General features: G+C 41.2%; 1 protein-coding gene across 1 annotated transcript; it reads left to right on the forward strand.

Annotated features, from left to right (window-relative positions):
* Nucleotides 1-54: 54 nt before the first annotated feature.
* Nucleotides 55-16,500, forward strand: adssl (adenylosuccinate synthase, like). Its single transcript, XM_084075065.1, has 13 exons — nt 55-367; nt 3,210-3,312; nt 3,618-3,686; nt 3,791-3,841; nt 4,294-4,360; nt 4,748-4,855; nt 5,207-5,288; nt 6,541-6,667; nt 7,110-7,264; nt 9,101-9,225; nt 9,722-9,819; nt 13,804-13,953; nt 15,704-16,500. Exons 1-13 carry the CDS (start codon nt 128-130, stop codon nt 15,754-15,756), a joined length of 1,428 nt encoding a protein of 475 aa, XP_083931191.1. The 5' UTR covers nt 55-127; the 3' UTR covers nt 15,757-16,500.
* The last annotated feature ends 5,083 nt before the right edge of the window (nt 16,501-21,583 follow it).

A 21,583-nucleotide genomic window follows, 5' to 3' on the forward strand; every position in this document is an offset into this window, starting at 1 on the left:
TTGTTTCTCTCGCGGAATCTGGCAACGCCGTGTGACGCCAGAACCGCGCTAAAAGCATTTTCCGGCGGCGAGGCCATTGAACCTCCTCAGCACACACACACACACACACACAGCACTAGAGAGCAGCATGGCGTCCAACACCATGTTGTCCAACGGCCAGGAAACAACCAGCAGCGCCGCCGCCTCCCTCAACGGCGAGCCGGCGACCAAGCGGCCGCGGGACTCCTCCAGCCAGGAGGCCCTCCGCGCGCCCAGGGAGCCCCGCAACAAGGTGACGGTGGTCCTGGGGGCGCAGTGGGGCGACGAGGGCAAAGGGAAGGTGGTCGACCTGCTCGCCATGGACGCGGACATCGTGTGCAGGTGTCAGGTAAGATCTTATGTAAAGGTACACGATACCGTCACGATGTAATCCGTTACAGTCTGGGGAATACTGTGGATCGGATCTAGCTGTAGAATACAACTCTCGCAGACGTATTTGTGATTCTGACTTTTTTAATCTACTAGAGTTGTAGGGTTCACCCCCCATGGACACAGGGACGTTCAGCACTATACCCCGTAGACACTCCAAACATGTACAAATTGAAAATAAAGGTGCTTACCCCCCACGCCCCAAATGTTAACTCTGGCTACGGGGTAGTAGTTTAATGTAATAATCCATATCTTTCAATAAAGAAGTGTTTTAATGCCGTCTGTGGCCGATTCTGTCGGAAGTTCCCAATGGGTGGTAGTGACGCGCTCATCTGGTGAAACCCGGAATTACACTCAATGTAAACAGGAAGTAAACGAGAGTTAAAAAATGGCGTTCGGCCACTGACGGCATTAAAACACTTCTTTATTGAAAGATATGAATTATTACATTAAACTACTACCCCGTAGCGAGAGTTTACATTTGGGGCGTGGGGGTAAGCACCTTTATTTTCAATTTGTACATGTTTGGAGTGTCTACGGGGTATAGTGCTATAAGTCCCTGTGTCCATGGGGGGTGAACCCTACAACTCTGGTAGATTGAAAACGTCAGAATCATAAATACGTCTACGAGAGTTGTATTCTACAGCTAATATAAAGACACGATACCGTTATGATGTAATCCGTTACAGTCTGGGGAATACTGTGGATCCCAACGTGTCGGATTGGTTGTTAGAAGATCAGAGGCTAGATGGCACATATTCATTGCTGTGTGTGTGTGGCAGGGCTCTGAGGCTCTCTAGTGTTAGCGACCTGGATACAAAATGGCCCTGTGTGTGTTATAGTTATACGCTCCGTCGTACGACAGTATCGATCACGCGCAGTGGTGGAAGAAGTACTCACTTTTTTTACTTGAGTAAAAGTACCAATCAATACCAACGTCTAGAAATCTTTTGAAAATAGCAGATCTACAAGATCAGATCCACAATGCGTCGCATCGCGAGCTTGTAGATCGGCTATTTTCAAATTATTTTTGCATCATTATGCAAGAACGTCCCGTTAAACAAGTTTTAGACAAGTTGTCTAAAATCCTTTGAAAATAGCAGATCTACGAGGTCAGTCACTGAGTCACACATTGTGAGCTTGGTTGTGTGTGAGTGTGCGTGCGTGAGTGAGCTAGCGCGTGCGTAGGTACCAGTAGGTATGTGATGTTTTAACGTGTGAAATCAGGTGGTTGATGTCCAGATGGTGATGAGGTGAGAACCCATGACACCGCCTCAGGGATCTATCAGTGTTGCCATGTCTGCTTATTATAAGCGAAGTTGGGCTCGTTTTTCTAAAGTTGCTTGCTTGTAGACATTGCTGGGTTGTGGTTTTCAGGGCTTGTTTCTAAGTGTAAGGTGCTTATTTGGGCGAGGAACGGAAATCACCAAGGTTTTTGACTGTTGGCTCCATAAACTATTATTTCAGTTTTGCCTTTGTTTAATTGAAGAAAATGATGGCACCTCCAATTGTCGATTTGTTCAATACATTTACTCAATGTTTGTATTGGACCATAGTCCTGTAGTGATAATGGTTATGTAGATTTGTATCTAATGCCCAAAATGAGACTAGTGTCATAGACACTATGCCACATTACGCGTTTAGTTTACAATTAGGGCTAGTCATTTGTGTTTTTGGTAAAATTATTGACCAGTTATTTTGTTTGTCCGTGACAAAAATGTAATATTGATCAAAATGTCCATCACAAGCTGGCATGGTGGTGACCCCTGCAAGGACCCCCAGATTAATATGCATTTGTCTGCATACCCCCCCACCCCCCATCTGAAAATATTTTGGCATACCCCCCATACCAGATTTGTATTGTTAAAATGTTTTTAAAATATTTCAAATTTTGTCACTTTGTTCCTCAAGCTACAAGATGCGACGCGTTGTGAACTTGTAGATCGGCTATTTTCAAATAGGCCATGTATATAGGGTTTAAGTGGCCTAGTCACTTCTTTTGGGCTTGTTTTCCTAGACCTGGCTGGTTGCTTAATTCTCTCACAAAATCTGGCAACACTGATATAACAGTCATAGGCTCTCATCTGTGCAACAAGGCCTTTACAGCAGCCCTAGCACTTCCTGTAGTGTGAGAACTTCTTCAACTTTAAAGCCACAGAGTGGTTAATTAAATAAAATCCAATTGTTCATGTAATTGAGTCGATGAGTGTGAACAAATGCATTCAGCAAGGTGGCAGATAATTGTTTGTATAATACAAACTGACCTGTTTAATGCTGCTGGCCATAACTTGTTTTATTGAATGAAACGTTAGTTTAACCAATATGTATGGTACAGTATGTAAACACAATGCCTAGCACACCCTCAGTGTTTGGAGGTGGCTCCCTACTCTTCCCATGAGAAATGTAGACCCTGTGTAGTGTCTAGTAGGAAAACTACCAGACGACAAATCCGGGTTCACTTCAAATCCCAGAGGTAGTACATAAAAGTCACGGATTGCACCTTTAACCCATTAAGACCTGGAACGCATCTGTGTCACTTAAGATTTGCCGCGCTATGAGCTTGTATATCTGCTATTTTTGAAAAATCTTGAAAAAATATTTTTCAGATTTTCTTTTTCTTCAAAAAACTGTTCGGATTTAGAAAACATTTTCAAGAATCGCCTCAGGTCTTAATGGGTTAAGTTTCTACATAGTTTATCGTCTCATGATGATGGCTCGCTTCCCCTTTTTTGAATGGTGCTGGACGGGTATTTACATTGTCACACTACAACTAAATGCATACTTAAATGTTTTCTGTCCAGGGTGGCAACAACGCCGGTCATACCGTGGTGGTGGATTCGGTGGAGTATGACTTCCACCTGCTGCCAAGTGGCGTGCTCAACAAGAAGGCACTGTCCTTCATTGGTATGTAATGTCACGCTGCTGGTCACAAAAAATTCTTTCACAGCTGCCTTTGTTCTAGTAGCGCGGGGAGGAGGGAAGTCCCTTGGATTTCTCGGCCCTGTGACAACAGTGACACACTGTGCATTGTGACCTTGACTGTACGCCAGTGCACAGTAAAATTCCCAGTGCTAATTTAACTCGGAGTGTACTAATGGAACCAAGTGGAACCTTACACGTCCATTTTTATGAAGAGAGCATAAACAGTGTACATGCATAATGGGTTGTTGCAGGCTGCTTCAGTAATAGTTTCTCTGTCCGTGACACAGGTAATGGGGTGGTGATACACTTACCTGGTCTGTTTGAAGAGGCTGAGAAGAACCTGCAGAAAGGCAAAGGTACGCCACGAGTGATTAAATGGAAACCGTCAATATGCCGTGTTGTTGTTTAGTTTATTACATCATTTGGAATACATGTTTGAAATGTGCTTTTTCTTGTCCAGCGCTGCAAGGATGGGAGGAGAGGTTAAAGATTTCTGATCGTGCTCACATTGGTAAGAATTATTTGTACGGCCCTGCATATCTCAAATGTTGGGAAACTCTTGCAGACTCTCTCCACATCATGTGATGTGGAAAAAGGGGCGAGTTTCAATATAAATAAATATTGCATAAGAGGAACCCCCCTCGCAAAGCCCCTCTCTCTCTCACACACACACACACACACACACACACACACACACACACACACACACACACACACACACACACTGGTATAATATAAACAAGGATAAAACTTGGTCAAAGGCCATGGTAAAGATTATACTGTATAGTAGTAATGTTAAACAAAACAAATAAGCCTGCTTAGAGTATGCTAGGGACATATTAACTTCAAATCAGCTTCAGCAGCTCTTGACTTAAGTCTGTGTCCACAATGCCCACTTCATAATCATTCTTTGTCACAATGGCATTTTTTTTCCTGATGGGCGGTTGATTTTCCTTTCCGCAGTGTTCAACTTCCACCAAGCTGTGGATGGGATCCAGGAACAACAGAGACAGCTACAGGCAGGAAAAAAGTAAGCCTGTTACAGTTAAAACATAACCACTTAAACCCTATACTTAACTGACCAGATTTCCAAGCACTCAATACTAGGCCCTCTCAACTAAATAATCTTAGTAGGAAATAGCCAATCTACAAGCTCACAACGCATTGTGTTGCGATGCATTGTGAACTTGTAGAACTGCTGTTTTTGCCGACTGTAATCCCCAGAATAGGGATGCTAGGGTTCAGGTACTGTATGTCTGGATCTTCACTTGCCTGAGTAGAACGAGTTGGTTTGTTTCTTGTATTCATTAAACTTTTGGTACCACGAAATTGCTAATTTATCTGACCTAAATCTTGACAAATATGCATGGGTGCTGATGAGATCTTTTGTGTCCCTTGTTTGTCGTTTGTGATCCAGTTTGGGAACCACCAAGAAGGGAATTGGCCCCGCCTACTCCTCGAAAGCAGCTCGGAACGGTCTGAGAGTCTGTGACCTTGTCTCTGACTTCAAGGTCTTCGAGGAGAAGTGAGTGTGTTGATTCTATAGTGATTGTTGGGTTCGGGGTTCGGACAATGGCCAAATATATTGAATATGCTTGAATTAAATATTTTGATATGTATTAAGACAGGGTAGTGTAGAGACAAGAAAGCAAGCAGAGACCTGGAATCGAACTGGAGACATAGACATCGTGGAAAATAGAAATAACTGTGTGCAGTACGCAGCTCCCCGTTTCAAGTTTAAACATTTCCAAACAATGGAAGGACAAATACTTTTGGAACACGATAATGAAACCACTTTTGTGTTCAGTAGGAAGTATGAGTTCTTATCTTGAAGGGCAGATTGCTTAGACGGTCCCCCCCCTTTTTTTTAATGCAGGTTCCGTGTGTTGGCTGAGCACTTCCTGACAATGTACCCTAATCTGAATGTGGACATTGATGGTGAGCTGAAGCAGCTGAAGGTGAGTGCAGCTCAGCATGTGATTTCAACATGTGACTTTCCCTGTGCCTGTAAAGATACAGTAGACCAGGTATCTTCAACGTCTGAATATAGAGCTCTTTCACAACATTTGTTTTTTTAATAAATAACCCAGCAAAATATCTCTGGACATGTTTTCAAGTCCTTTAGAAAATGTTTTTCAATTAGCATAGTGAAATGCATTAACTTGAGCCATGGTGATATGGTGCAGTACATTTGGGCCATAAAAAGAGATAATGGCCCAGGCATTCGTCTTTGCCCGAGGTTATCCGACCAAGGGCAACTGTGAATGTCCTTGGTAGGGCTTTAACCAACTAGTCGTCTAGTATAGCCACTCGACCTTGTTGGTACTAGTCAAATAGTATATTTTTATGCAGTCCTACAAGGTAGCAAGCTAATTTCAACTATAGTCACCTGTACAGTTTTTCTGTTTAAAATTACAAACGGAGCATATAGTGTAATGACCGCGGTGAAGTTGGTTTCAGGTTGGATATTCACCCAGTTGGATAACATCGCAAAATCTGGCAACACTGCTAGAGAGTAGTCTAGCCTTGTTATTGACCAACAGCTGGATTTACTGTGTACTTTGTTTAACGAGAGACACTGCAGAATTGCAGATACAGTCATTTTGGTGAGTCCAGTGTCCATTCCTTATTGTAGCAGCTAAAATGGATGTGGATTGTGGCAATTGTGAAATGTTGTTCTTTGTTGCAGTGTTCTCAACACGTGCGTTTGTTTGTGTATATCCGTCATGGCAACCTAGCTGCTGCGAAATGGTGTGCCCCAGAGTGTCTTTATTATTACATAATAGGTAAACCTCCACTAGTCGACTACCAGTGGGTCAAATTTGTCAACTAGAAAAAATCACTAGTTGTGAAAGCCCTAGTTCTTGCTGATAATTTGTTTATCACACTCCCATAGTCTTATTAAATCATAAAAACAAAGTGAAAAAAGCAACTGTGGCAGCCATGTTTGACATGCCGAGTTCCACAGTGAGGTGTCTCACAATGACGGTTAAGTGCACGGTCGGTGCCTCGGCTCGGTGGCACTTTTGCTTTGACTGATTGAACCTGTTGTATCAGCCCTTGGGGTTGTCAGACTTCCCTTTCTATGTCCTTTCATCACCCCCCCCCAAAAACATAAATGCAGTAAGAAAAAATGCTGATTCATTTTCAATTGAAGCCATGTTGTACATACCACACTAACCTATGGAATGGTTCTGCTGTTTTCTACAGATCTATGCTGAGAGATTGCGTCCTCTAGTGACCGATGGAGTGTACTTCATGCACAAAGCCCTTACTGGACCCAGTAAGAAGATCCTGGTGGAGGGGGCCAATGCCGCCCTCCTGGATATCGACTTTGGTGAGAGATTTGTGGGATATCGCTCTTTATCTATTTATTTGGGCGGGGCAGGGGGATGATGTGCCATTAGAGATAAATAAACTTGCACGTGTTAAGCCCGGTTTACTACTGCTCAGTGCTCAGATCCGGTTTAGAGCCCGCCTATAATCCACTAATTTGCAAACACATGCGTGCATGCACACAGACCATTTCTCTGTCCTCTCTGGATCGCTAGCAAAAAATAAATGAGTAAATAATCAATATAATGAACGAACCTTCGGATGTTTTGGGCCAGCCACCGGGCAAGCTGATAAATACACACATTTAGACTGTAATAATGAATTGCTTCATGTTTGCCTAACTGTTAGGCAAAACAAAGTTATGGTAACTTATGGTGCAGACATAAAACTGAACTTTACTGAATTGCTATAACATTGTGCCCTTTTTTTTTTCTCTCTCCCAGGGACTTATCCTTTTGTGACGTCATCAAACTGCACCGTGGGCGGAGTATGTACTGGGCTAGGTGTGCCACCATCCCATGTGGGCAGAGTGTACGGCGTAGTCAAAGCTTACACCACCCGGGTGGGCGTTGGGGCGTTCCCCACAGAGCAGGTCAACGTGAGTAGAGAGACCACATTGATCAGTGTCCGACTGTCCGTTCATTAACCACTTTCAACCTGGCATCCCTATTTGGGCATGTCATTTTAGGCAATAATATTTCCAAAGTTGCAAAAATGTCAGCTCTGTACAAGCTCACAACATCGCATCGTGACACTTTGTGAGCTTGTAGAGCTGCTATTTTCGTTATTCGCTGTACGGCAAAGTATAGAGCACCGAAGTCTGTCGTAATTTACACATCCTACCTGGGTCGCGTTCCCCCCCCCACCCCGTTCTGAATTCCCATAGACATGTTTAATATCACGTCAAATAAGAACTGTGTTCCAGAAATAAACAAATGACCCCGGCTGTTTGACTCTTATGGATATGAACCATCAAACTGACGGTGAGAAAACGCTAATGTTACTTCCGACGAATTAGTTACATTTTCGCCAGAAACAGACTGTTTCAAATATGAGTGACTGACTATCATAAACGATACAGAGTAATCTCCCTGACAATATCGCTGAGACAGTTTGTTTACTTTTGGGATTTTATGAGACGATTCTAAGATGACCTAATGTTATTCTCCATAGCGAAATTACTTTACGAACCAGGGGATGGACGAGTGACGTCAGGACTTCTGTACTCTATAACGTATATATACGTTAATAAGTGATTAATGCCTGACGGAGAAAGGTCCCACTCAAATCAGGTTAACTTTTTGGTCTATAGTGTGACATACCCCCAGGAAGGAGTAAGCAAATGAATCAGGCAATCTTTTACATGGATTAGTGGAGGCAAAGGGGGAGGGTCTGTTTGCCTTTAGGAACCTAGGCCATTTGGAGTGAGAAAAGGGCATCAGACTTGAAGTACAGGCAAATCTACAGCCCAGGCAGTTTCACAACACTGCTGACGTATGAGCCAGCCCCAGATAGGAGCAAAGGCTGGAGTTTCAGGACCGCATTCTGAAAACTCCAGCACTTCTTTTATTTCTCTCAACATCCTGCATATGTGCAATTTCACAACGGGTCATAACCTGTTTAGCCTAGCTTACCAAATGTTCATCGTTGCACAGGGCCTTGTGCAGGCAAGTCTCAAGACCTTGCTGGCACTACCTGCCTTGTTTTCCATTATTCTATTAATATTTTAACACACAAAAAAACCTTCTAAATTTAACGTATAACGCTCAATGCACAAAACCACTCAGTCAATGTCTGTAGATGGGGTTGTTAATGTTTAAATATGGTTATTTCTGGTCTGGGCCGAGAAGCTGCCCAGGTCTTCTATTTGCCTGGGTCGTAGGTCTGAAATGGCATCTTGATTTTAGCGGTACTATACTTTTGTCAAAACTCAGAATTAAATACACAATACGTAAGTTTTATGTCCTCTCCAGACAGACAGACAGAAGTAAGGGGAACCCGGGTGTCACTGTTGCAATTACAGTAACATTTACCCCTCATTCAAGAGGGTCACTGTTGCAAGGAATCCCTGCTTGGCCAGGGTAGATATTCTAACTTTTGAGCTTCAGGCAGGGCTACTTGTCATCCAGGTGGTGCCCTACCTGACATCAGTGTCTACATTTCTCAATAGAAGAGTAGAGAGACCGCCTTTAACCACTCTAGATGATGATAATAATAATAATAATAATAAACCACTGAAAACAAACTCGTCCAAACTCAGTTGGCAGGGAAAGCCTTGGCAGAATTTGGCGCTCGTCCATGGCAGGCAAAGAGTTAAAATAAAGTTTCATTCATTAAAATATGTTCCGGATTGCGGCTTTTAATATCAATGAATTACTCAGTCCCATTGATCGATGCATATGGCTGACTGTGTGCATTGTCTTCTGCCATTTAGGAAACCGGGGAACTGTTGCAGACCAAGGGGAGAGAGTTTGGTGTCACCACCGGCCGCAGGCGGCGGTGTGGCTGGCTGGACCTCATCCTTGTCCGATACGCACACATGGTCAACGGCTTCTCTGCGTAAGTCATCAGTCATCTTGACTTGATTTGTTGCGAATGGTGAATTGGCTCTATGCACAGCAGCCATATTATCACTTCCTTCACAGGTGTTACCAATGATACTAATGAAGGCTCTGTTCCATTTAGTGTAGCACAGTGGTTTCCACGACCCCCATAACTCTCAGAGTTACACACCCGCAAGGGGCCATTTGGAAGCCCATGAGGGTCCCTGGACCCCAACTTTAGACCCACTGGTGTAGCAGAGTGTTTCCAGTGAGCCAACATGCACAATATCAGCAACCCCTGACTCTGTATGACCAGAATGGAACAGAGCCTTCATTAGTATCATTAGCAAAACCTGTAAATGTCTTCACAATATGGCAATATGCATAGGGTGCATTGAAACTGCATAAAGGGGTGACAACAAAAGGCAAGGTTCACCGTTCTATGATGCATCTTTTATGTTATTGCCTACAACTTCACCTAAAAAATTGATGGTTTCTCTTTTGTCTTCCAGCATCGCTTTAACAAAGCTCGATATTCTGGACACGCTCAAGGAGATCAAAGTGGGCGTGGCCTACACCGTAGATGACAAACCCCTTCCCAGCTTTCCTGGTAGGTAACACATTTGTCATTGTAGGGGTGTAACAGACATGGTTTGGTCTAGTTGCACAAACATTTTATTAGTATGTGACTACGTGTATAATATCGTCGGTGTCCAGGATGAACCAGCTAACTCCATTTTCATCTCTTTTTTTTCATAAATCAATGCTATTGAACACCCTTCACATCTGTGTAAACAATCTAAACATTTGAACCAATGAAAAGTATTAAAAAGCGCCTCAGACGAAAACTCCCAACTCCATTGGATCCTCAAACTGTCCGTCAAAAACAAACAACTCCCCCCTCTCCTCTACAGCGCTGCCTTTTAACAGCATGAGTAGAGCGCGTTGCGCAGTGAACGAGGAGGAGGAACACGTAAACAGACTCCCCGTAGTCTGTTAAAACTATGCAGTGTATCTGTTTATCAAACTTAGCACTGACGCTAATGTTATGAAAACAAGTAATTATATTTCTAAAATCTATGAAGTGTTTAATGAGGAGAGCAATGTGACAAGAAGAAAGGCGTTCATAGCATTTCTGTCGCGCTAGTGTTCTACTACGTCTTTGCAGAAGTTATTGTAATATTTAAAGTCCTGTTTATTATTGTAGGTCTATATAATAAGTGTCATGAAGCATCATTCAGGGCATTAATTCACACGTTGTTGTGATGCATTGTGAGCTTGGAGATCCATTGTTAGCTTTTGGGAATCTATACCCTTTTGAAACCTCTCTCAGCAGCGAGTGGAGCTACTACCACTCGCGCTGGGTAAAGTGTTGATTTACTCGCGATTTGGGTAAAGTGTTGATAATATAATGACACATGCAAGTATCTCACAATATATACAGTCACTATACCAACTTTGATGAGGCAGTATTGCTTTGTTTTAAAAATATAAGGTTTTCTTCATTTTCTGAAAAACGTATATTTTGTTTTTTCGTTTCCTGAACAATGAGCGTTTTGGAGTTAGCAGTTTTGCGCTGGACAGCAGAGATATAATGTATGCACAAGCCCAGTTGTGATGTCGGTGGTTTGAATCCCTTCCAAGACTGGTGTCGTGTTGCATATGGTCGCTCACTGTCTTGACTGTGTCTCTCCATTGTGCAGTAATGAAGCGCAAACAGGAACAGGGTCGTGTCCAACTTATAGACAAGATCTAAATGTCTCAATAGAAGAGGAGGAAGACCAAATACTACCACCCCAATTGTATACGTTCTATTGTTCTAAAATGCTTATATTATTTAAGTCTTGTATGTAGGAAACATACTGGACCCTTAAATGAATCACGCTTCCTTACACGTGCACAAGCATGCACATATATACATGCACCATAGGCGTTTTCATCGGTATGGGGAACAGTTATTTTAGCACTTAGTGACTGCATCTTTCAACACCATGGCTGGTGGTTAGAATAATGAGTGGACACGGCATCAATATGAAAGAGTGTACAGTTAATGTGTTGCGGCAATGTTAGCATCTCACTAGCACCTCCAGTAGAGCCAGGTAATAAAGGGAAAGCTGACCAAAGAGAACACTGAAGAGTGCTAGAGAGAGCAGTAGGCTATCTGCATTTGTAGTAAAAGGACTATACACTGTTAACATTAGCCATGCATGCTACACAGAAGCTCGTTGCTGATATCTTAATGGGTGGACATGTCGTTTGTTTTGTTGATGCGTGACGTAGGTAGCCACTGACAGATCTTTGCTGATGGCTGCATATATCCTTGCAGATATTGTATCCTTTGTTAGCATTTATGAACTGTAATTTGCGCGTCTAGGAACCGATAGTCGGAACCGGAATTAGATAAAATTTGTGGATTTCGGTCCCCAACCCTACAAATGAATGAGCACTCAGTTTCCTTCAAGTTTTTACTCGGTCTAAAAACTATTTTAATATGCAGGGCTGTATGAGAAAACAAAAACTGTAATTGAACACAAATGCACAAAATGTTTTGAAATAAATGAAAGGAGTGAGTGGAACAGTGGGTGATGGTAAACATGGTAAAACAAATCACTGCAACAAAAGTAGGTAGATGCTGATCAGCAACTGAGACAGCATCAGAAATGTAAACACACACAATGATTTGTGAATGTGAGATTAAATAAAGGCACCAATAATTGTACAAGCAAGATGAGGATCGAAATGACCTAATTTCTACTGTCAAAATGGGCTGAACTGACTCTTTAGGACAACACTTGAAATATCTCTGTAGATCTTATAAATAATTATCAAAAATGAGGCATGCACATTTACTACCACGGTTCAAATATTCTAGATATTATATTATATATCAGTCTTAACTTGAGCCAACAGTTTCTGCCATTTTAAGAATTTAGTTGATGTGCTCATGCTGAATAACTTAGTGCCACCGTAGAATAAGCTTTAGTTCTAGTACAGTCATTGAAGCATGGTCAGTTTTCCCATCATTATAAGCAGCCGAAAATAAGGAGAACAAAGTAAGATCCGTAGTTCTAGGAAAATATTCCTCTGAACGTAGACAATCTGATATGGGGGAAGTGGGAAATGCCACTACAATGGGGACAAGAGCGTAGAAAAGTAGGTCAAGTCTGACTTGACCTAGATTTTAAAGGGTGGAAGGGCGTTTGATTTCGGGAGGGGAATGTGTGGCACAAGGCGGTTTTTAAAGGGACAAGTTCTCTGCTATTTTGGGCATGCCATTGTAGAGATGAACATTTTCAAAAATGTCAACAACAAAAAAAGGTTAAAAAAAATTGTGAAAATATACCAGATCATTACAGTCGAGCTCACAACGTGTGACATTGACGTGTTGTGAACTCCAGTAACTGTCTGCAATTTACTGCAAAATGTGAGCTTCTACAGCGAGACACACGGCCATTAAATTTACATGGAGTTTTGTGTGTGAATAATTTGTGCTGTCTGCTGTTTAACCGGCTGGTCAGGATGTTATGTTGCAAATTTATCTGATGTTGCCGCAGGCTGGTCGAATCGGACATGACACACAAGATTCACTTTGAGGAGCCACTTCCTCATTATGTCCACTCAGATTCTAATCGGGTTCATCCTATTTACATACATGCTTCAGACCCGTACAGGGAAAGCACTCGTTTAGTAATAGTTTTATGATGAATTATTCAGCCTTGTATGAATTGTATTCGATTAGTGTTAACCCATTAAGACCTGGAACGCATCTGTGTCATTTTTTGATTTGAGCTAAAAAAGCATTATTTGTGGGTAAAATCGAGAACATTTGTGCTAGTCTTTGAATATATATTTGTTTAAAGCCAACATTTTTTACTCAAATCTTTGCTTCTGGGGGTCCCTGGAACACAATATTTTCACATGGGGGTCCGCGGCCAAATACATCATTTTGGGGGTCCTTAACATGAAAAAGTTTGAGAACCACTGACATAGCAACATACGTTTTTTTCCAAAAAATGATTTGGAAGACATTTTGTGGAATCGGCCTCAGGTCTTAATGGGTTAATGAGCTGTATTCATTTTTATGAGGATACTTTCAACTGATACCATATTAAACCACTTAAAGGGGCATGATGAAAACCCCAAGTTGATTTTGTAGTATGTTTTCCAGTTCAGGTTACAATCTACAGAAAAATCAGCCTGGAGTTTATCATGCCCCTTTAAATGGTTAAATATGGTGGTATAAATATGCTTTGTCCTAATGAAAAGGAGTACAGCTCGGTGAAGAATATCATTGACACTAATCCAATAGAATTCATGCAGGGCTGCAGAATTCATCACAGAAATATACATTTTCAATAGTAATACAATGTACAATTTGCTAATTGTGGCAATGTTTTAAATAATACTGGGAAGGCGTCAGATTTGTAATGTATTGAAGTGCAATAGCAGATCGCCAAGCTCACAATGTGATGCGTGGTGAGCTTGTAGATCTGATCTTGTAGATTTTTGCCATTTTTGGCAAAAATTCAAAATGTTTGACAAAGTTACAGGCTACAAAATGTTTATCACCATTTACAATGTGCTTCTATTCCAGCCAACATGGATGTTTTGACCCGGGTATCGGTGACGTATGAGACGTTACCCGGCTGGTGCTGCAGTACCGAGGGAACGCGGAGCTTTGAGGACCTGCCCTCCCAGGCGCAAAACTACATCCGCTTCATCGAGGATTTCCTGCAGTTGCCAGGTTGGTGAAAACTACACTCCTATTTTCGGTTTGTCATTACAGGAAGAAAAGGGGAAAAAAAGCTTACCCTGATATTATCACAATATACCATGGTGTGTCGTGTGTAGGGTTGGGTACCGAAATACGGTTCCGGTACGGAACCGATAAAGAAATTGTCGGTACCGGGTACCCAAACAAAATATGTAATTTCGGTTCTGCATATCGGTTCCTAGATGCGCTAAAAGCCGTTCAAACAAAGGCGTTAGAAGTCCTACACAAACAGCACAATCTGAGCAAAAATCACATATCCGGTAAAACACCTATGTATGGAGAAGTATAGATCAGTAGCGTCTCTCCGTATGGAAGAGTAGACACTGCTGCTTTTCTACGGGCGCACTCAGCCCAGCCTCATTCCTCCCCGCATCGCCCCCCAACGTTAGTTGGAAAACCAGCGCTAGTTAAGAACTCGCGCAGGGCTAAATAATTAACACCAGCTGTGAACGCTTCTGTTTGATTGTGTGTGTGTGTGTGTGTGTGTCTTTCAAAAATGAAACTGAAAGTGACTTCTTCAAAAGGAAGGAATGGCAGACCTAATATTATTAATGCATTTTGGCTGTGTGTGCAATAATGCAAATGCAGACATTATAATGCCTTTTGCTAGGCTATTCAATATTTGTTTTAATTTCTTAAATATGGCAGTGTAATGTTTTGAGGCATATTGTATTTTATTACTATACAATAGTAAATCAATAATTCTACACAATAAATAAATGTTTTAAATAATTGATCTCAATATGGACCCATTATAGTTATGATAGGTTTTGCCATAATCATGTAGCTCTACAACAGAGGCACAGCCATGGCAGCAATGGTACAAAAAACTTTTAAAAAAATGTATATATTTTTTTTTTTAATTAATAATTTCCGGCTATTCGGTTTTCGGCCAAGTGTTTCCTGTATTCGGTATTCGTTTCGGCCAAGAATTTTCCATTCGGTGCATCTCTATTAAATAAACATTTGACCTCTTATTTTTTTACCATTTTGGAACCGAAATATGGAACCGATAGGAACCGGATCCGATAAGCAGAACCGGAACCGGACTCGTAAAAATCCTAACGATACCCATCCCTAGTCGTGTGTGTATATGAGAATTCTCACCCCAGAAAGACCCTCAAAGATCTTGTTCAGGTTAACTTAATGCAGATGGTGCATGGTATTTGCCGTGACTATGTTCTTGAAAGTGGTGTTGTTACATTAAAGGACCATACCAATCAATCAATACATGCATACGTATACACTGTACTATATTAGATCATAAATAAACATAGGCCACTTTCCCATTAAACACTTTTGGTGTCACTTTATTGAGCATTCTCAAACATTTTCAAAGGTTTAAAAAGAAAATTATATATGTATTTTTTTTTATATTAAAGTATTTTATATTGACTTGTTTGCTTGTTAATTGTATAATTAAACCTAAATAGTCTTTATATTAAAGTTTAATTTAGTTTAATAATAATGAATTACCTTTTCTATACTTAATTTGTTTGTTTTATAAGTAAATCTTAAAATGAATAAGATGTAATTTTTTCAAATTGATTAGAAAACTTTGCACTAGGACTCTCCAAAATGGGGATTCTATGGGACCAAAAGTCTGGAATCCTTCGTGCTCTAATACCACGAGTCATAGTCAGTGGGCTAAACATGCCAGACCACCGGTAGGATGCTTTTATATGGAGTTGAACACGTATTTATCATTTTCTGTTTTCAGTGAAATGGGTCGGAGTTGGCAAATCCCGAGAGAGCATCATCAAGCTTTTTTGATCTGTCATTTGAAGAACAGGGATCGGGGAAGCTCTCCGTCTTTCCCGTGATGAGAACAGCTGCCCCGGACAAGAACTGTATGTTTCAACCCCTAATAACATGGCGAGTTTAAAAGTCCGAACCATTGCGCTACACAAAAGAACAACGCATCACCAGCAAAATTACTTGTCACATTTTAATGGCTTGTTGTGGTTCACATTTCCAATAATTCCTCATAGATGCAATTTATGCTGCATTCCACAGAATCTTTTCTATATTTATTAGGCTGTTGAATTTTAATAGTTGGTGCAAATTCATTCGGGCTTTGACAGCACCTAGTCTAAATTTGTGTTTAATGACCCTGCAGCTCTGGGGTTAGCGTTGCCCAGTTGGGTTGACGCGTGCAATCATCAGTTTGTGGCTGTTGTTTGCTAAACTAAATCTGGTGGGTTGCAAATATCAAAATATAAAAAGAGCTGGTGCACATGGACCCTCTCCTTACTCACAAGTGTAATGTCCCAACATTTCCAGGTTTGACTGTGTAATATACATGCCAATACCAGCTTAAAATTGCTGTCATTTGATGCAACATTTTAAAACTCTTTTATATAATACGTCGGGAGCCGAAGGGTTTTCGTTTATGTACATACTGTAGGCTTCCATACAATTCCAAATGTGCCCCGTAGCATTCCATTCATAATTCAAAGCAATGAATAACCTTTGCTTGTTTCAACTGAAACAAAATAAATAAATGTGTTCTGAAAATTGTTGTTCATTATTAGTAGTTGTAGTTTCTTTCTTTCAGCAATGTATAGCTAACTTATTATTATTAGTCAGTATTCAGACAACATTCTTTTGCAAATGTACACTATACGTAGACTGAGCACCGGTTCTAAGTATGGGGTCCACGGACCACTAGCGGCTATAAAAGGGATTGTCTGGGAAACCGAAGGTGCCCAGTTCACGCCCCCAGCCCTAGTCTTTGTGTTAAAGTGTCAATGAGCAAGACACTTAACCCCCTAACTGCTCCCTGAGTGCTGCACTATTCACTGCTCCTAATAGTTAGAATAGGTTCTATGCACAGCAGCCATATTGGAAAGAAATTGGGCCTCTTCTTACTTCCTTCACAGGTGTTACCAATGATACTAATGAAGGCTTTGTTCCTTTCTGGTCAAACAGTCAGGGTGCTGATATTGTGCATGTTGGCTCACTGGACACACTATGCTACACCAGTGGTTCTTAAAGTGTGGACCAGGTACCCTCATGGTTCCTTGAGGGGGTTCCAAATGACCCCTTACAGGTGTGTAGCTCTGAGAGCGTACAAATGGAACCAAATGTATGTATTTGTACACTCTGATGGTGGTCCTTGAAATTAAAAGGTTTGAGAACCACTGTGCTACACTAAATGGAACAGAGCCTTCATTAGAATAATTGGTAACACCTGTGAAGATAGTAAGGGAGAGGCCCAATTTCTCTCCAATATGGCTGCTGTGCATAGAGCCTATTACCCGGGGGTGGGGACTGGTGACTGCAAGTATGTAAATGTCAAATATGTTGGACTACGAGGTTGTCACCTTTTCCCTGCAATGTATGTATATACAGGATACCAATTAAGTAACTCCAAGGTAGAGGTCCCAACATTTCGTCACGCTGGAATTTATTGTAAACTAAGTGTATCATGCATCCTTCTATCTCCCACCACCACCACATCCTCCCACTGGTCAGCTAATACTCCCTTCATAATTTATTTTCTTGCTCCTTGACATCTCCTCTTTCATGCCGACCTCCCCTCCGTGGTTTAAAAGCTTTTTCAGCGCATGCAGGGATTAGGTTAATGTGCAGACAGAGTAGATTCCTTAGGGCAGATCAATTGGACATGTGGGAGCATGCTTGTTGGTTCTCAGGTGTGACACTGTCTGGGTGTGAGGCTTTGGTCAGGCCTTTTGGCCAAAGTATCTGAAGGAAAACCTGATAGCTGATACCTACATGTTTTTCATGCCATGCTACTGCCAAGAATACAGTGAGTGCGGTATACCTCCTTTATGTCTATTCCAGGCCCACCATGTGTCTCGCCTGTGCCTAGGGCACGATCTCCAAAGGATGCAATCTCTTCCCTCCCAGGTCCAGACTGAGCACAGGTCGCCGACTGGCCATAACATACACATTACACAACGCATGTTCCATTTCCACATGGCAAAAGAGCTCTCCTGTCCCACACATAGACCAACTCCTAGCACAAAAAAAAACACTATCATATCCGAGACATGCCATCATTCCCAAATGTAATGCTTTGAAGTTGGCCCTGGGAAATCGATAGCTGGTTATTTCATGCTCTGAACATAGGCCTACTCCACGTCAGATTTACTTGGAAAATATACTATATTATTACATATTTGACTCATTTCTAGGATCCTAGTCATTTAAAGGTAGGGTAAGTGATTTTCTGTGGTTAAAATAAGTGTTAAATAGCTCTATATTCTCATAGTACTCATTGCTATAGAGTGTTTGTTCAGTAAAAGGAGTCTCCTTGTCTCCCCAGCTCTTTATTAAACAGAAAATGCATTTTCGTTAAAGTTTCAGTTTCATTTCCAATTTTATCCAATCAGGATAGAGAACTCAATCAGGATATAGATTAAACAAGTGAAATTGGAAGTGATGACACTAAGAAATGAGCAGGCAAAATTGGAACTGGAACACTATACAAATGAAGCTTAAAAATGGGTACTTTCTCCTGATTGGCTGAGATTTTGACACCTACCGGTAAATGTATTTTCTGTTTATTAAAGAGCTGGAGAGACGGGGAGACTCCTGTTACTGAACAAACACACTATAGCAATGATTACTATCAGAATATAGTGCTTTAACCTTTTAACACAATACTTTTTGTTTTAACCAAAAAATATCACTTACCCTACCTTTAAGTTCGTATCGGGGAGCACTCATTTTGTGAGATAGACTCTGCCCTATGGGCCACATGGCTCGGCAAGGCTTACTTATTAGTCAATAATCAGGTAACGCGTCCTTCTCCAGGGCTGCGCCATTGCCCTTTTATGCTTCTTAATTCAATATCTGGTCTCTTCCGCCCTAATAGGCTGCAAGTGTAATGCAGGTAATCAATGGGTTGCCAGATTTGGCAAGAGAAACAAGCGTCCAGGTCTATGAAAACGAGCCCAAAAGAAGCAACTACTACTTCACTACTTTACACTGTCTATTTGGAAATAACAGATCTACAAGCTCACAACGCATCACATGTTGTGAGCTTGTAGATATGTTATTTTCAAAAAATATCAGGGGAAAAAAAGTAAATAAAATATATAATATTTTTGAAACATTTTATCAACACAAATCTTGTATGGGTTCCCTGACACACAATGTTTGCAGCTGGGGGTCCATGGACAATGCATATTATTCTGGGGGTCCTTGATATGAAAAAATGTGGGAACCACTGGTTTAAAAAACGTTAGGAAGCAAGCCCAAATAAGCAACTACACTTTAAAAAACACCCCAAAGTCGCTTACGTATGTGCAGACATGTCAACACTAATAAACTGGAAACACCTTGACCTCTACCTGGCCAGGTAGATGTCTTCAATACGACAGATTAATGACACTTTGTACATAGTGTGATGTCACATATTTGGATACAACTACAACAACACATAGACTGTTTGCATGTTGTTTTGACGGATATTATTGTTTGCCTGCCATCATAGTTTCTTTGAAGCAAGTCATTGTTTTCTTTGCACTTACGTGACCATTAACCCTATCATTTGACGGTCTAGGATTCATGCCATTTACTCTGATCTTGGCACTCTGCTTTTGGCATCTTCTAAATGCCTAAATTGCAATTGTAAAGTTGTAATACAGGCATAAAGTCAAGTGGCCTTTTCCCTGCAATGTACATACAGTACACGTCACAGTCCTGAGCACTTTACTGTGTACGTAACTCCAAGATGGAGGTCGCAGCATTTCATATCGATGGGTTATTGCATATTGCACGTGTATCATGCAATCTCTTACCTCGCCACCACCATCCTCCAACTGGTCAGCTAATACCTTCATAATTCCTTTCTTGCCCTTTCTTACTCCTTCATCTCCTCTCTCATGCTGACCTCCCCTCTGTGGTTTAAAAGCTTTTTCAGTGCTTGCAGGGATTAAATTAATGTGCAGAGTGATTCCTTGGGCAGATCGATAGGAGGTGTTGGAGCACGCTGGGGGGTTCTCAGGTATTCCACTCTCTGGGTGTGAGGAGGTGGTCAGGCCTTTTGGACAAATTATCTGAAGGAAAACCTGATAGGCTAAATGTTTTTCTGCCAAGAACACGGTGCGGTATATCTCCTTTAAGAGATGCTTGGAGTCTGGTGGTGATTGTTTTAACCACAAGATTAGCAGTCTTGTGTCTTAAGTATAATTCATTGTATGGTGCGTAATAACATTAACCTTTCTTAACTGAAGTAACGTTTTTATATTGCAACACCCCCAACCTATAATAACATATTCAACTTTACTTTATCGTCACATCTCAAATTTACAGGTCTAAATGAGTGGGTGAAATTTTTGTAGTGCAAGCTACCATGGATTGGAGTTACATTTTAAATAACAGTAAAATAACAAATATACATCAAGTTTGTAATAAAGAGTTCCTGTGCAATTAGACAATTAGACATATCAAATAGCATATTTGAGATATCAAATATGCATACAATGTATGCGAGTGTAATCTAAAGATATATATATATATATATATATATGTAGCCCAGGTGATAAGTCACTACTTTCTTTAAGGGTTAAAATAAATTAGTCTAGGAAACTGAAAGTAATTTAGTTCCAAAAAATAAGTGGTTAACCTGTTTGACTCTTTCAAGCTTTAACTATGAGAAGATAATGCTTAGTTCATGTTTTACATTCAATATGAAAAACCAAATACCTTTAGCTGATAAAAGACTACAGAGTGTGGTTTATGTTGTGTGAATGTGGGTATGAGTGGGTGGATTGGATGTGAGGGGTTCCAGGTAGTATCACCTGCGGTCATTGGCCGCGGGGGAGAGGAAGAGGCGGGGAGCGAGTTTACACTTACTTTGGACACGCAAGTGTTGGTGAGAAAGACGTGACGGTAACGTGCGTAAACACTGGTTAAGAGAGTCAGTGTTTGCGAGTGGAGCGCTTGGTCAACCGGCTGGAAAGCACCGTGATAGTCGAGACGTCGGCTGGGACTGTTCCGGACCGGGAGTCCAGCTCCGTGGCCGTTTGAAACGCCTTATTCCCAAGTACTGTATCCACGAACTGTTTCTACATGAGTCTACAAAGAACTGTGAGTTGAACTGTATCTGTTTGGAGTCACTGAGGACCGGAATCACCGCATCGCGGGAGCGACGCACAGGCCTGCAACGTAGTGTGTGTGTGTGTGTGTGTGTGTGCATGGGTGTGCGTGCGTGTGTGGGCCCACAGTGTTTATGGTTGACGTTATTGTTAAGCTCATGGTTGATTAAGGATTAAGGTCATGGTTTCACTTTAAGTTGACGCTATATTTACAGAAGGGTTGAATTAATAACTAGATAGGTAACCAGGGTTTTGTGAAAACTACTGAGGGAACTTTATTTTTGTTTCAATTTCAATGTAATACTTTTCAGCAGTATAATTCATTGATTTGCTCCAGTGTTGTTATTTGGGTAAAAGACAATTGGTTTGTTGTAATTTTTGAGTATTTGTGCTCACAGCCAATTCATTTATGCTTATTCAGGGTTTTTAAGCCTTGTGGTTATTTTTAGTTTGGTCCAATATTTGTTAGTGTGTCATTTCTCATTGTTTAATTTCATTTATTGTTTATTATTTTATTGCAAGTTAAAGAG

Source organism: Gymnoscopelus microlampas, assembly GCF_963454915.1.
Source record: "Gymnoscopelus microlampas genome assembly, chromosome: 12".
Classification (NCBI taxonomy): domain Eukaryota; kingdom Metazoa; phylum Chordata; class Actinopteri; order Myctophiformes; family Myctophidae; genus Gymnoscopelus; species Gymnoscopelus microlampas.

Excerpts from the sequence above, each read along its gene's own strand:
- adssl (XM_084075065.1), top strand. The coding sequence starts at position 128 with ATGGCGTCCAACACCATGTTGTCCAACGGCCAGGAAACAACCAGCAGC. Across the intron at positions 9,226-9,721 it reads ATGGTCAACGGCTTCTCTGC|CATCGCTTTAACAAAGCTCG; the intron begins GTAAGTCATCAG and ends TTTGTCTTCCAG. Across the intron at positions 13,954-15,703 it reads GGATTTCCTGCAGTTGCCAG|TGAAATGGGTCGGAGTTGGC; the intron begins GTTGGTGAAAAC and ends TTCTGTTTTCAG.